The sequence below is a fragment of the Leucopleurus acutus genome (assembly GCF_964270905.1).
Source record: "Leucopleurus acutus genome assembly, chromosome: 2".
NCBI classification, from domain to species: domain Eukaryota; kingdom Metazoa; phylum Chordata; class Mammalia; order Artiodactyla; family Delphinidae; genus Leucopleurus; species Leucopleurus acutus.
Window position 1 is genome coordinate 105,407,816 of NC_139143.1, and position 16,623 is coordinate 105,424,438.

The following is a 16,623-nucleotide window of genomic DNA, read 5'->3' on the forward strand; positions in this document are numbered from 1 at the left end:
TATAAGAAATTATAGAATATTTTTTGTCATTAGATACTAGCCTTGGTTCCTGATGACCACAGAACCAGCATATCAGCCCTGGATTGCACACTTCTGGACTTCTGTCTCATAGAGACCACTGTTATGGGCTCTGTTATGTGCAGTCAAACTTAATCCTAACATACTATGGGTTGCCTTCATGAATTCTTACTGCCCTGCAAGGTAGGTATTACCATCATTCTTGTTTTTACAGTTGAAAAAACAAAGACTCAGAGTGGCAAGTAATCAGCTTTGGAAAGAGCAAAAAGTTATTGTAACAAAACTGAAATGAGATTGGGGCCAAATTATAGAGTATCCCAAACGTCATCTGATCAGTGGTGGGATATAAGCAGTGTTCAAGAAAGGTTTTCCTCAGTTCTATGAGGGATGGTGTAAGTTGTGATCAATTAAGCAATCATTATGTTTGTTTAAGGACAACACAAGAATGCAAATATAAAGTGGGGAATAGATGAGAGCCCAGGCAAGTAAAAGTGAAGCCTAAGATTCATTGAGTGTGATGTGGGAGTCAAGATGAATCATCTTTGGAGCATTTCCTTATGTTATGATTATAAGAAAAGAGGTTTAGCGCTCAGTTTTGCACTTTCAAAATATATCAGTTACAATAAATATATTGAGTGTTTGCCTAATTAAGTACCATATTTGTTAGTAAACTTCTATAGATATAACTTGCTTCCTTTGACCAAAATTCTCATGGACCAATATGTTCCCTACTGCCTTTGAATTTTCTCTGTCTCACTTTGATAAGACACTTATATTTGCAAATTTACCCAAGTTGTGTAACCTAACTCATGCATTTTGAGTCTGAATATTGAGCCAGTAATATACCAGTTATCCTATCAAGGCAGATTGCTGCAGATACATTTTGACCAGGGAGTCAAATGTATTATCTGACCAGGATATTAAGGGAGTATATACAGACCCAAGCAGAACAGCATCTAAGGATTTCCATAATCATGTGGGCAACTAATAATAGCCACAGCTTGACCTGTGGATGGATGGTGGCAAGAAGCATGAAGGTGAACGAGAAGACTTCAGTCTTGACCATCTTTGAAAAAGGATTTGTGGTAGGAAGATCAGGGATTGAGTTTTGGTCCAGTAATTTATCAGTCGTGTGACTTAGGGCAAGATGCTATAGCAATGTTCTCATACATAAAATGGGTATAATACTTCCAATATAAAATTGCCCATTATATGGTAGGGGCTCATAAATGTTTGTTAAATCTGAGTTTTTTATTCTAACTGGCAAAACAAACATTAGGAAGAATTTCAGCAATCTAAAAAAATAAAAATTGAATAAATGCAGACACTCTATGTTCTTAGAAGATTAAATACTGTAAATGTCAATTCCTATCAAATTACCTTACAGTGTTAAGTATAAGTTTAGTAAAAATGGTAAGAGAACACTTTTTGGACATGGAAAAGTACTTGAGAACAAATAGGTAGGTATATAAAACAAGATTCTAAAAAAGGAGTAGGGGATTAGTGAGAGAAAGACAGTGAGGAAAAGCTCTAACAAATATTAAAACAAAAATTATAATAGTTAAATGAATGAACAGGCACAGATAACTTCAATGGCACATCCCAGAAGTACACCCTATTATTACATAAAATTCAATAATTTAAAAAAGGAATCACTACAAATCAAATTCAGTTCATGAATTTGGATATAACAATTTTGAAAGAAAAGCTAAGTAATGTCTCAACTCATACTGTATGCTGCTGTAAATAGATAAATATAAAACCAGAATATAACACAGAAACAAAAGTTTATTAAATTATTGGACAATTAAAATTTCAATTAAATTTTGAAGAGATAGAGGAGTTCACAAAGATAAACACTAAAAAATTTGATCAAAGGAAAATGAAAAGCTTTTGTAAGTTAAACAAAAAACCTCCAACCAATACCAGATATATTAAGAAATATATATTAGGAAAAAATTGTGTCAAAATGACAAAGTATCAGTATTACTTAATAATTCAAATCTCATACAAATGGGAAAAAACCCCAAAACTGAGCAACTTACTTGAGTTTATTATTTTGGCACACTGAGGATCTATATAAATAAGTTTGGCAAGTTTGACACATTCACTCATACTCACGAAAGAAAGGTAAACAAACAATTCACAGTAGCGTGAAAGATTTCAAGAAATACCTGGGGAATGTATAGCTGCTAACAGATCAGTTTGTACATCAAAAGTTAACTTTGCTTCTAATTTCAACATAGCTAATTAAATAAATTACCGAACAGCCTAAAATTCTTCTTCCTCTCTTTGTCCCCACATATCCTGCAAAAAGATAAAGCACCCAAAATAAGCAAGCCCTGAATAAATGGTAGTAGTCAGCATCAACAAATTAGTTAACTGGTAAATAATGGAATAAATGCAAAATATAGTCCTTTAGAAAAGATTTTTATTTTCTTGGCACACAGACATAAAAATGACATTTGCCTACTAGATAGAGCAGTTGAAGACATATCAGAAATGCATTGCAGTTCACATAGGTTATAATGCTCATAGACAGGATGACAGGTCTCATGTTTCCTCAATTATCTTTGAAATGTATTAAATTATCACAGCATACTGGTTAAACTGGCAAACTTCTCAAGTTAAAAAGTAAGAATGATTTGAATTAATTAAGAACCAAGGCACAGAACCATTTTCAATATGTAATATAATGGTACCTCGTCCAACATCACTCAGGAATGAAGTATTCTATTTAAATGTTTTTTAGTCAACATTTATCCCTCTAAAGTCTAAAACTATTATTTTAACAACCTTTGATGAAGTAATGTGTAACATGCCTCTTAAACTTTAAAATAGGCCATGCAGATTTTAACAATGTTCTTTCATTAATATTCCTAGTAAGGAATATGAATCACTTAATTTTCTACTGCAACACGATATCCTAAAAATTTACTGAGGTGGATATTTGCCCTACCATAGATAACCCAATATGGTTATGTATTTAAAATTGTCAACTTGTTTGACAATTATTTATTTATTAGAGTTAATATATTCATTTACTTATTTATTTATCACATTTAATCATCAGCCAGCCATTGCTTCTTGCTTTTATATTTAACATATTTAATGTTGGTTTTCAGTTACTTTTCTTACCACTTTTAATATAGGAGTTAAATTAGAACAACAGAACTATGTGAATCTTTGATGACTAATGGTTCTGCCTCTCAAGGAAGGTCATTCTTTTTAACTGCACAGGTTAGAGAAGGTTATACATTGAGCAATAAAGAAGGAAGGGAAACTTGGAAATCAATGTGTTTATAGACAGTGGTCAGATTACTATCACAATGGTTGTTAAATCTGTAGGATTTAATCTGCTTTAGGTTGGGAAACTAGGAACGAAGCTAGTTAAAACTAAAGGAGGGTCGAGAATGGGTATTTGGTATCTGAAGCATTTTTACATTTTTACTACTCAGAAGTTTTAGCTTACTTGTTTTTCTTCTTTATTTTTACTCCTTCTTCAGAGTTAAGGTGGTTGGATATGTGACCTCTAGCTGAGAAGTGTTATTGCACCATTATTTTAACTATAAATACACAATTGAAAAATGAAATGGATTTTTGCAACTATTTCCTTTCAACTGTAAGTATAATGATCTAATTTAAGAGCCTTCTTGAGACAAAAACAGACAGTAAAAAAAAAATTCATCTAGAAAATAAGTACTATTAAAAAATGTCAAATCATATAAATGTTAAAAGCCTTTTTCCTTTATGACTTTTCCAGATTTAAGGTATGTTAAAATAACATGAAAAGCTTTTCAAATGATTATACTGAATTCAAGATAACTACTGAATTCATATCTCTATTTATATTATGTTAAGATTGTTCTCAATGTTAAACTTTTCAACACATTTTGGTTACTAGGAAACCAGTATAATACACTTTTACACACAAACTAAAAATAGTTATTAAGTTTTAGAAAACTAATACAGTATTTTTTGTCTTTAAAGTTCTCATAAACATGGCCAACAATTTGCGTTACGAAAAAGTAAACCATCTCAAGGACACTGGCACTCAAGACTAATTTTATAAAACAGTTTTTAGAAAATAAATTCCTAATGCTTTGTGGTTTTTTCATATATCCTATGCATCATTAGCACAAGTAAATTATGTTAAATATACTGTTGAAATTCATTATATTAAAAACATGTTAATATATCAGTGAAAAAAATAAAAGCACATTATAAACATCTGTGCTCTGGTTATGAACATATATTGCAGGTGGACACTTCTATGATTCAGCATTCATTTAGTATCTATTGAATGCAGTGTGGAAGGTGCTAGAAATACCATAGTAAAAGTATTAATTAACCACAGCCTATTTGGTATATATTGTTACTGAAGAAAATATATACCACCATTTAAAGATACTTTTTCATTTCTTTCATTATTACATTCTCATATTTCATTTTCACTTATGTACAAATAGAAGATTACATGATTTTTTCATTTTCAAACTCTGGATTTCAAATTATTGATTTTTCTAGGCATTTGAAGAATACTTCCTGAATTCAAAAGACAAACATCCTATTTAAAAAAAGAAACAAAGAAAAAGAAAAACTAATGCTTTACAGTCTTACCTAAATCGGGCATCAGTATTATATGAATGAGATTTTAAGAATGACTTTAGCATGTGCAGATAAAGCATTTACATTACATTATTACTTTGCATTCAACAATAAAATTGATTGCATACTTAATGCAATCATATGCATGAGTCAACTATAAATCATAGAGAGTTTCAAGAATAGTAGCAATTGACCAGGCTTGTGTTTCACAGCTGAAAGGACAGTATTGGCCATTCTCGTTGGTCAGTTCTGGAAGTCCTTTCCAAGGGGATCTTAAAGAAAGAAAAGCCATTTTATGACATATAATCAAACACATATCTTGTTGGATTAACAAAATAGGCAATACACCTGGGTGATTTTGTCTTCTCTTTTAGAAAACAATATGTACTCATTTACTACAAAATAAAACAGAATATCCTAAAGCTTATGTATAAAGAATTTAGATTGAAATTATTCTTTGATATTCAATCTTTTGGATTTAAGACTTTCAATTACAAAGGAATCCCTTTATGTATTAAAAACAGAGGAAACTACCATCCCAAGCAATATATAAGTATAGATACAAACATCCTCTCAGGCCTAATTTTATTTCTTTTGGAGTAAGTTTATGAGACTCAAATTGTAATTATGTGACTGTATTATGTTTGATCTTGACAAAATTATAAAATGAATATGAAATGATGAAGAAACACTGGATTATGACTAGGAAAAGAATGCCAATTAAAAACAATCTAAATTTCCATACTAATTTCTCATTATCCTGAATAATAATACAGTTAGTATTTATTGTGCATTTATTATGTTCTAATACTAAGTGCTTTATATACATTATCTCATTTAATGCTCACAGCAACTCTATAAGGTAGGTATCATAACTATTCCTATTTATAGAGGCGGTAAGAGAAGTTTATGAAGGTTAATGACTTGTTCCAGATCTCACTATCAAAACACAGCATTATTAGCATATCAAATTTATTCTTCATTTTGATGTAATGTAATCCCTTAAATATGAAATGAAAATTTAAAAAAATACAGAATTCTGTAATGTTTCATTTTTTTGGTTCATTTTTTGTTTCATTATTATGCTTTGTAACTTACATATACTTTTCTGAAGATATGAAATATTTCATAATAAAAATGAAAAAATGATTCAATTAGGTAAATATGGCAATATTTTGAATAATAATATCAGCTAGGTACCATATTTCAAAAAACTGTCATAGAGAAATAGAAAACATAGAAAACGTATTCATTTTCAAGTGTTCAAACTACTTCAGAGTAACATGTCAGATTACTGAAGTTGGGTTCCTGAGTATCTATAATGGGCTAAATTGTGTCCCCCTCAAAATTCACATGTTGAGGTCTTAACCCTCAGTACCTCAGAATGTGAATTTATTTGGATATAGGGTTGTTGCAGATGTAACTAGTTAAGGTGGATCAGGGTGGGCCCCTAATCCAATATGATTGGTGTCCTTACAAAATAAGGAAATTTGGACACAAACATGAACACAAGGAGAATGCCATGAGAAGACTGGAATTATGCTGTACAAGCCAAGGAAATGCCAGAAGCTAGGAGAGAGGGCTGAAAGAGATCCTTCCCTAGTACCTTCAGACAGAACATGGTCCTGCAAATGCCTTGATTTCAGATTTCTGGCTTCCAAAACCATAAGACAATACATTTCTGTTGTTTAAGCCACTCAGTCTGTGGTGCTTTATTACAGCAGTCCTAGCAAACTAATATAGCATCAAAATTAAGATACAAAACAAACTTACAGAACCATTAAATGCTGCTCATAATTGGATATGAACACAAGAACGTGGAAGATACCCATACTTGTATAAAGAAGTCCCCTTTCCCTTGCTTTCTGAAAAATTCATTCCTCAAGTCATTAGGTGGGACCAAGAAGGTCAGTAACTGCAGTTGAGGAGGGAAGGAGAGAAGGGTAGCAGGAGTAGCACTGAGTAGAATGTTAGAGTCTAGGGGGTATGAGGAAGGAGTTCACAGCAAGGGTGGGGGTAGTCCAGAGCCCAAGTGGTGCAAGGAGAGCATCCATGCATAAGAGTGGCCTACATGGGGTTGTCAGGCCCAAGGAAGGTGAAGAGGGCATCTATGTCTTGTGGCACCCCAGCATGGGATATCAGAGCTAGAGCAGGGTGAGCTGGGTCCATGTAGTGGCGACAGCAGAGTATACGAAGCAGTAGTTTTTAAGACACTGAATATTAAGCAACAAAGAAGAATGATTCCTAAGAAATAAGAAAAAAATTGAAGTGAGTCCTATGATTACTATACCTTCCTGTCTTGAGAGAGCTTCTAGGATTTGACAAAGGGAGGGGAACCCAGGTGGATCCTGGCAGACTCTTTGAGCTGAAGAGATGGAATTGAGAGTCCAGAAAGACCAAGACAGCTAGAATTTTCAGGTCGGAGTACTAGAGATGAGATAATTGTACAAACAGAGAACTCTGGAGACATGTAAAGGGTCCCACTCAAGTATTCGCAGCATAATCATCAGCAAATACACAAGAGAAAACTAACCAAGGATGCGGAAAGAACCACCCAAAAGTATTAGATGAAGTAGTACCTGCCATTCAGAAAGGGTCAGGAACAGTGCTTATTCCCACCAGGTAGATTTGAAAACTTTGTAATTTTAGGGAAATAGGATAGAGAACTCAGATGAGTGTTGACTCATTAGTGTAGACTAATTAGTCCTGAACTAAATGCTGTTCTGGTTAGGTCCAAAAAAAGTTAAAATCAAGTCCTGAAAAGATCAGGCTGTTTCCAAATAATTTAACTGCATTCCAAACTAAAGTTCAAGAATATTTTTATGGAAATACAGAAAAAAATCCAACATCCAAGAAAGTAAAATTTACATCTAGCATCCAATAAAACACTAATAGGCAAAGAATAGGATAATATTAACCATAATAAGAGAATATCACGAGTGAAACCAACTCAGAAATCAATTAGCAAACAAAGACATTAAAATAGTTACTGTAACTGTATTCCATATGTTCAAAATATTAGGCAGAGACATGGAAGATATACAAAAGACCCAAATCAAACTTCAAGAGATTAAAACTACAATGTATGAAATGAAAAATACACTGAATGAAATTAATGGCAAATTAGATATAAGGATGACAGCAGATTTCTTGTCAAAATAGTGCAACAACTTTAAAGTACTAGAAAAAAACTTGTCAACATTGAATTCTATACACAACAAAGACACCTTTCAAAAAATGAAGGCAGATACTTTTTTGACATACAAGAGCTTAAAGAATTCATCATGAGCAGACCTGATATAATAGAGGAAGTCCTTAGGCAGAAAAAAATGATACCAGATGGAAATATGGATATTCACAAAGAGATGAAGAACACTGGCAACTATGTATTTATATAAGACTTTTTTTCTGTATTATTTAAATAACCTCAAAAGATAACTGATTGAAAGAAAAATATAACAATGTAGTATGGGCATTATAATATATGTAAAAGCAAAATAGATGACAATAATAGCATACAGGTCTGAAGGGAAGAAATGGAACTATACTATTTTAAGGTTCTTATAGTACACTTGAAGCGCTATATCTTCACTTGAAAGTAAACTATGGTAAGTTAAAGATGTATACTATACACCTAAAGCAAACATTCAAAAAACTGAAATAAGAATAGCTAATCAGCCAACAAAAGAGATAAAATGGAAATAAAATAATCAGTCTAAAAGAAGCAGGAGAAAAGAAAAAGCTAACAAAGAACAGACAGGATAAACAGAAAGCAAACAGATTTATACTTAACCATATAAATAATCACATTAAATGTAAATGGTCTAATCATCCCAATTAAAAGGAAGAGATTATCAGGCTACATAGATAAATAAGACCCAATTATATGCTCTATGTATAAGAAACCTACTTTGAATATAAAGACACAAAAAGGTTAAAAGCAAAAAGATGGAAATATATATATCATTCTCACAACTAATCAAAAGAAATCTGGAGTTATAATAACTATAAATAGAGTATAACCTTTAAAAATTGTGAATCACTATATTGTACACCTGTAACATATAATATTGTACAGCAACTATACTTCAATTAAAGAAACAGATTCACACACACAAAAAATCTGGAGTGCTTATATTAATATCAAACAAAGAAGATTTTGGAGCACAGGCATATTGCCAGTGATAAAGAAAGTCATTTCATAATGATAAAAGGGTCAATTCATCAAGAGAACATAATAATTCCAAACACTTATGCATCTAATAATAAGGCTTCAAAATACCTGAAGCAGAAACCCATACAACTCCAAGGAGAAATAGACACATCCATAATTGTAGCAGAAAATGCCAATACCCATCTCTAGGTAACTCACAGAACAAGTAGACAGAAAATCTGTGAGTACTTTGTATAACACTACCAACCAACTTGACCTAGTCAACATTTTAAGAACACTCTACCCAACGACAGCAGGAGGCACAGTTTTTCACTTGCAAAGAGTTTAGTGACCTAGTTAGAACATATTCTGCATCATGTAATAAGTATCAATAAGTTTAGAAAGATAAGTCATATTAGATATATTCTTTGACCACAATAGAGTTAATTTTGAAATCAGTGACAGAAACATCTATGGACAATTCCTAAATATTTGAAAACTAAATAACACCTTTCTAAATAACACATGAGTCAAAGGGGAAACCAAAGGGGAAAACAGAAAGTGTTTCAACTGAATTTAAAAAAAAAAACACAACACATCAGAATTTTGGGGTATTGCTAATTTAGTACATAGTGGGAAATTTATAGCACTTAGTACCTATACTAGAAAAGAAGAAAGGTCTTTAAATCAATGACCTCAACTTACACCTTGAAAAAACAGAAAAAGACAAATTAACCTGAAGTAAGTAGAAGAGAATAATAAAAAGTAGAGTAGAAATCAATAAAATAGAAACTGAAAACCAATACAAAAAGACAACCGATGAAATCAAAAGGTGGTTCTTTAAGAAGACCAATAAAATCGATAAGCCTCTAGCCAGGCAGATCAGGAAAAAAAAAAAGAGAAAATACAACTTATCAATATCAAGAATGAGAATATTGACATTACTACAGATTCTATAGACAATTTAAAAAGTAATAATGCACTTTAGATGAAACCATTTCTTGAATTGTGCCTTTTTTTTTTTTTTTTTACTTATTCTATCATTTATTGAGGAAAAAGTTTTACATATTAGGGTAAAGCAGTAGAAAGCAGTGACACGGAACTCCATCATTTCCAGCCTCATGTAGCCAAGAGAACAAGCCTTGAGGACTTAGTGGGGACAGTGCTGGCTGTGCACCTCCCCACAGGTGACAAGTATTTTTGATCTATCTTTTCATTTAGTCTTGACAGCAAGTAATGAGATATTATTCTCATTTTATAGATGAAGAAATTTATTTCAGAGAGGTTAAGTAACTTGTTCAAAGTCACATGCAAAAATAAGCAGCAAGGACAGAATTTGAAATTCAATCTGAATCCAAAGCTCATAGTTAAAGCATATTATGCTATCAAAAGTAGCTACAGGAAACAGCAAGAAATAAAAATGGAAAGGTAGTTTGAGAAAAAATTGTGGGAATTAAAGAATTTGGATTTCATTCTGTAGCCAGTGGGGAGTTACTGAAGATTTTTAAACATAAGATTAAAATTGTGAGTTATATTTCCACAAGATTGATCTTGTTTGGGGGTAATATGCCAAAATGGAGAAAAGAGAGTGGAAGTATGGAGGTTATTGCCTAGTCCATAGAAAAGGTTATGAGTTACAAATCAGGCATTGGCAACAGAAAGGAACACGGTGGGCTGTTAGAAGGAACAGAACTATAATCAAGTCTCGACAACTATCTGGACGTTCTGGAGAGGTAATGAAGTAAAATTTAAAAGTACCTGGGGTGTTTAAGCTTGCAGAGCATGAATAATGGTAATACTGTAACAAAGATGGGAACTATAGGAAGAAAAAACGTGTGAGAGAAAATGAGTGATGGCAGAAGGCCATCCGAGGTAACAAGTTTATCAGGTAGCTAAAAAGTAGAAGTGGAGTTTATGAAAGTTAAAAATTACCTGAAGAGTGAAGATGTGAAATTAGGTGAAATATAACAGAAGACAAGTCAGATAGAAAAGAAAGGAAGATCAAGGATAGAGTTTTGGAGAATGAACATATTTAGGTGCCAGGAAGCAAAGCCAGAAAAACAGTAAATAGAGCCAATAGTGTAGTGGTTAAGAGCACAGCCTGTGAAGTCAGCTTGCCTGGAGTTCAGTAAGAGCTCTACCAAATTACTTGCCATTTGACTTTGTATAAATTACTTAACTTTCTAAGCTTAATTTATAAAATAGAGACAGTAGCTCATATCTTGAGTTAGTATCTCGTCCGTGTTACATGTACTAATATATTAATCCTCAAAACAATACCAGCACATCCATTTAAGATGAGGAAACTGAGGCTCAGAGAAGTTAAGTAACTTTCCCACAGCCACATAGCTAGTAAGTGGAGATGTGAATAACAATAATAGGATAATAATAATAGTAGTAGCTATTTTATATAGTTTTTTGGATGAAATGAGTAATGTTATATGAATGCATTTAGAACAATATCTGAAAATAGTAAGTACTCAATAAATATTATTTGCTATTATTATAGTTGTTACTATTACTAGGTTAACAAGAGAAACCTAATGCTGTGGCTAGCATAATGTTTTTCATAAAAAGAGGAAAGCAACAATGTCAAATACTATAGCCAGGTCAAAGAAGAGAACTGAAAGGAAGCCATGGGATCTGGGAGCCAGAAAGGATCTTCTTGAGTGGCTTCACCAGAGTGGTGAGGGCAAAACAAAAGCCAGATTGTACATGGTGATGACTGACTGGGTGTCAGAAAAGAAAAATAAATGAGGTTAATTGTATAGAAAATGTACTGAAAAGAGAACAGAATGATAAAACAAGGCTTGAGGCAGGAACAGCATGAAGGGACTTTATTTTAGGATAGGCTGACAGATATCTTTGTAGCTTAGGAAGGAGGGATCAAGTGGAATACCAAGAATGGATAACTATTTGACAAGGTCATGGAATAGGTAGGAGGTATGTGATTATAGGTAAAGTAGAAGAATCATCTCTGCAGTGCAAGATATTCTTACTCCTCGTGGAAAAAAAGGAAGAAAGAGAAAAGCAATGCAAATATTGAGAAATACTTTGGCCAGTAAAGGATGGAATATAAGAATGTTCACATCACACAGACTTCAGAATTAATCTCTAGATGAGGCAGAAGTGTGACAGGATTACGGTTTCTGTGACTATACTTAAGCTAATGAAAATAAACTTTAAATAAAAAGAAAAATTTTGACAACATTCATGTTGCTAGATGGAAGTCCCTCATGTTCTTATAATAGAGGAGATAAAACTATGTTGTTTATGCATGTTTATGCATAATTATTCTGAGCAATAAGATGTACATATATCTAGGTTTAATCTAGAACTTGTGAAATTAAGATACCTTTTGACTGAGTTATATCATCTTATAAAGACACATAACTCTGATACTATTTATCTGCTAATAATTAGGACAAAGGAGGTGACAAATGGGTTTGAAATAGTCAAAACACCAACACTGATATTTTAATTATAATGAAATCATTTCTGAAGATTATTTATTGATATATCTTTAAATCAGTTAACTCAAAAGGCCCAGCCTGAGACTTTTAGTTTTTGTATTTATCTTGTGCTAACCATACCCAAAAATATCAGCTAAATTTTAAAAACCAGAGACTATTCCACCACATGTATAAATCATGCAATATCAAGTCTTTAAATTAAATAACAACCTAAAATAATTAAAAGAAGGTGAAAATTACATAGAACTTGTGTTAAAGAGTAAAGCTTTCAAATTTCACATAGAATATACTGAAATGAATTCTAAGGAAATGCCATTTACTAGCTAATAAATAGACTAAACATTAATTTTTTTTTTTTTGCGGTACACGGGCCTCTCACTGTTGTGGCCTCCCCCATTGCGGAGCACAGGCCCTGGATGCGCAGGCCCAGCGGCCATGGCTCACGGGCCCAGCCGCTCCGCGGCATGTGGGATCCTCCCGGACCGGGGCACGAACCCGCGTCCCCTGCATCGGCAGGCGGACCCTCAACCACTGCACAACCAGGGAATCCCCTAAACATTAATTTTGAAAATTACATGCCCTGACGACTTACCTCTCAAGATGAACATAATGTCGAGAAAGAACATTTTTAACCAAAAATATAGTCTTTGAAGTAATTTCGGGACCCATCAATTTGGAAAAATATAATTTTGCACGAAGAAAATACCCAACAGGCCACAGCCACTCCTGAAAAAGATAATTTAAAAGTGAAGGAAAAAAAAGAGCTGTGGATATCAAAAATTATTTGAAAAATAACTTTAATTGAAAACTCAAAGAAGAAAAATTAAATTCTTACAGGTCCTTGGTGATAATTGAAACCTTTAGCAAGGCTGTAGTTGTCGTTGTCTAAGGCATTGTCATAAGTTCCACAGTAAACCATATCACTGCAAAATAATTGAAATTTAGGTTAAAAAAAGATCAGGCATTACACAGAAAGCATTAGAAAAATTTCCTAATAGCAAAGGTAAGAACTAATCAAATTATTTTGTTTTCCAATCTCTAGACTAAAGCTCATCATCCATTTAACCTTAAATTAGTATATACTGAATTCAGAATGTGTTAGGGAATGATTAAGAAACACTTACTGCCTAATACAAAAAATATAAAATATTCAGATATCTTGCCTTCAAGGAGGCACTAAATATTGGTTGAATTTAATTATTTCACTAGGCCTCTAATATACTTATAACAATTAAAATATACACAGAATAATTTGAATTAGTAAACATTAAAGATAAGGTTTTATTAATTATTATATATTGGAAAGTTTGTTTTTTAAACTTCTCCATGAAGTTATTTTAAAATTAAGTAAACTTGGTACATTATTAGATTATAAATAGCAACTAAATGCACACAATTTACACATACTTACAAATTAAAGTTACAAACACTGCAACATTTAATACAAGACAGTTATCTACACTCTGTTTAATTAAATTATTACTTTTTTTTTTTCTTTTAGTGAGATAGATAGAACTTGCAATGAGTAAGCTTTTACTGTGGGTTTTAGTTTTGACCAGAGGTTCTTAACACCTCTGAAAATATTGAGAATACTTTAGAATGCAGATAAGTACACATATATAAAATTTTGCATCTCAAGACTGAAATGAGTACATAATAAGTCAGGAAAAATCTACAAAGGTAAAGGTACTACAAAAATGAGGATCTCTCATACATGAAAGAGAAAGCAAATTGATGATGGGTATCAAGCTTTAAAGCAAAAAAGTAGAAGAAAAACAGAAAGGTCATTAGAAACTCAAAAAAAATTGAAAAAGAGAAGAAATGCAAAATGAGATAAACATATAATTATAAAAACAAAATTATTGGTTTCAGTAAAAATAGTGGTGTAATTACTTAGGATGGATAGGGTTTGTGGCAAGGTAAGGACAGAGTTAAATCCTCATCTGTCATCGCAAGCAGTAAGCAAATAATGTCTAATATTTAAAAGAATCAAGAAACAGGTGCAAACACATACCATTTAGAAATATGGAAGGAACTACTACGAGCAACAATTTAGAAAATCAAGGTTGTCTCTGAGGAGACAATACATCTATATTTCCAATGTTAATGATAATCATGTATGACTTTTACAGTCAGAAAAAACAGGCATTAGAAAATATTCATGACATATTAGTTTATAAAATTAAAATTCTTTTACTGATTATTGAATATAGGACAAGCCAAAGGCATTTTGAACACTGATGTTTAATAAAGATACAAAACGGATTTTTAAAAATTCAGTTTGAATGCAATTTTAGAGATTTTATTGATAAGCAAAAAAATTATGGCTTGATGCAATAAAATATCCACAACATGGGGCTTCCCTGGTGGCACAGTGGTTGAGAGTCCGCCTGCCGCTGCAGGGGACACGGGTTCGTGCCCTGGTCCGGGAAGATCCCACATGCCGCGGAGCGGCTGGGCCCGTGAGCCATGGCCGCTGAGCCTGCGCGTCAGGAGCCTATGCTCCGCGACAGCAGAGGCCACAACAGTGAGAGGTCCGCGTACCGCAAAAAAACAAAAACAAAAACAAACAAAATATCCACAACATTCTTAATACTTATACTCTAACTTACTCTGGATCCAAAGTTTTCATGCCAAGAGGACCAAGCAATTTGTCTCCTGCAATCTCCAAAGCTTTCCATGCTTTTTCTGTAGTAAAGAGCTCAGGGGCCTAATGAGTGTTAAAAACAAATATACAAACTTTTTAAGATCACAGAAGAATTAGTGTCCACCCACTTTGGAAAATAGACTATAAACTTGGAAAATAACGAAAACTTTAAAAATACAGTGCCGGTCAGAAATCAAGTGCAGATGCCTAATCTGACGTAATCCTATCAGGCCAACTTGGAAGTGCTGATCTTGGCCTTAGAGGTTAGGAAAGCTGTTTGAGGTGATTGTTTCCTTGTGTCACTTAAGAAAGTATACTAGCTCCAGAATGAAGCTGTCACAGCTACAGTGAAGGCAGAACACATTTAAACCCATATAATTCATTCTTTAGAAGATTTACAATAGCTTCCTTTAAGTTCATCTGGAACTCATTTTTTGCTTTTAGGGTCATAATATAATACAGAAGGATTTGCACTCCAATAGTATGAGTAAATTTACTTGTGATGTAGAGAAGGAGAGAAAGCATTGGTGACTAAGAATCTGCATTAATTTTAAATGTTAAATGAAATCAAATGCAAACTGAATCAAAGCTACAATTATGTACCTTAGTATTTTTTATTCTACTATAATTAATAATACTACATTTAATACTCTTTTTGACAAAGTGGCAACATCTAGGCGGGCATAGAAGAACACATACCTTCTCTATTTTACTGTATTTTTAGACTAGGTATAGAGAAAATAAGGAGAGTCTAGAATTCTTGGCTAGACAGAACTCATTAGTGCAATACAACAAAGAAAATGGAATGTGAATTGAAGCTACCCATATTAGTTCATTAGTCCAGATGTTTCCAACTAGTGTGCTGAGGCACTGGTCATGGCACAGGTGTGCTGAAATACAGATGCCCTCTGCTTTCAAGACAGCTGGGTAGGGCCTGGGGCTAACTGAAGCAGCTGGATCTGGCAGCGACCTAATCCATTTGGGCCAGCGTGCTGTACAAATATCATCATTTTCTATGTGTGTTATTGAGAAGAACTTCATTAGTCATCATCCATTATTTTCTATTTTTTGACACCAAATGTTATAGGTTAACGGTGATATGCATAAGGCTTTATTCATCAGAAAAGACCATATAAAACTAGCTGGTAAACAATGCACTTTTTAGCAATTCAATGAATTTGAAAACAAATGGGAATAAAGAACTAAATAAACCCTATCATAACATTTTTGAAATTTGGAAAGAACAGAACAAATCACTTACCACAACCATTGCTATGGTAAAATTAGGCCTGAGCTGGTAGTCACACCAAGGGCTTGAAGCTCCATAACTATCTTTGTATATGCCACGTTTATGCACCAGATTAGAATGCTTTTCATTGACATCGGAAGGGTCTTCTGACACATAAAATAACTTTTCAAAGTTATCTTGTATTTTTCTGTTCCATTCATCATATGAGACTCTCACAACTTTTCCTGAAACATTACAAAAGACTTGGTAGTTTTAGGCATTCAAAGAAACCCATACATTTAGTTACAGCTAAAGAGTAATATTTAGTCAATAAATTATCCACTTTTTAAAACTGTCAGGGCTTTTTGAAGAACACTACCCAGAAATTAAAAATTATCTTTCACTGTATTACCAAAAAAGGATTAGACTCTAACAAATGATCCCAGATCATTTGTCTTTGTTTGGATCACTCTTACATTTGATAAAATTATCTTTA

The 16,623-nt window shown here is 32.9% G+C and overlaps 1 protein-coding gene across 2 annotated transcripts in view; it reads right to left on the bottom strand.

The window, feature by feature from the left end:
• Window positions 1–2,418: 2,418 nt before the first annotated feature.
• Window positions 2,419–16,623, bottom strand: part of AGL (amylo-alpha-1,6-glucosidase and 4-alpha-glucanotransferase) — a 79,046-nt gene continuing 64,841 nt past the window's right edge. For both annotated transcript variants that reach the window (XM_082833793.1, XM_082833792.1), the window contains 5 exons: window positions 16,161–16,372; window positions 14,865–14,962; window positions 13,088–13,175; window positions 12,845–12,978; window positions 2,419–4,898 (listed from right to left, as the gene is read on the bottom strand). In XM_082833793.1, the coding sequence (XP_082689919.1) occupies window positions 4,781–4,898; window positions 12,845–12,978; window positions 13,088–13,175; window positions 14,865–14,962; window positions 16,161–16,372 (650 nt within the window). In that variant the 3' untranslated portion in view covers window positions 2,419–4,780. The remainder of the gene's footprint in view (window positions 4,899–12,844; window positions 12,979–13,087; window positions 13,176–14,864; window positions 14,963–16,160; window positions 16,373–16,623) is intronic.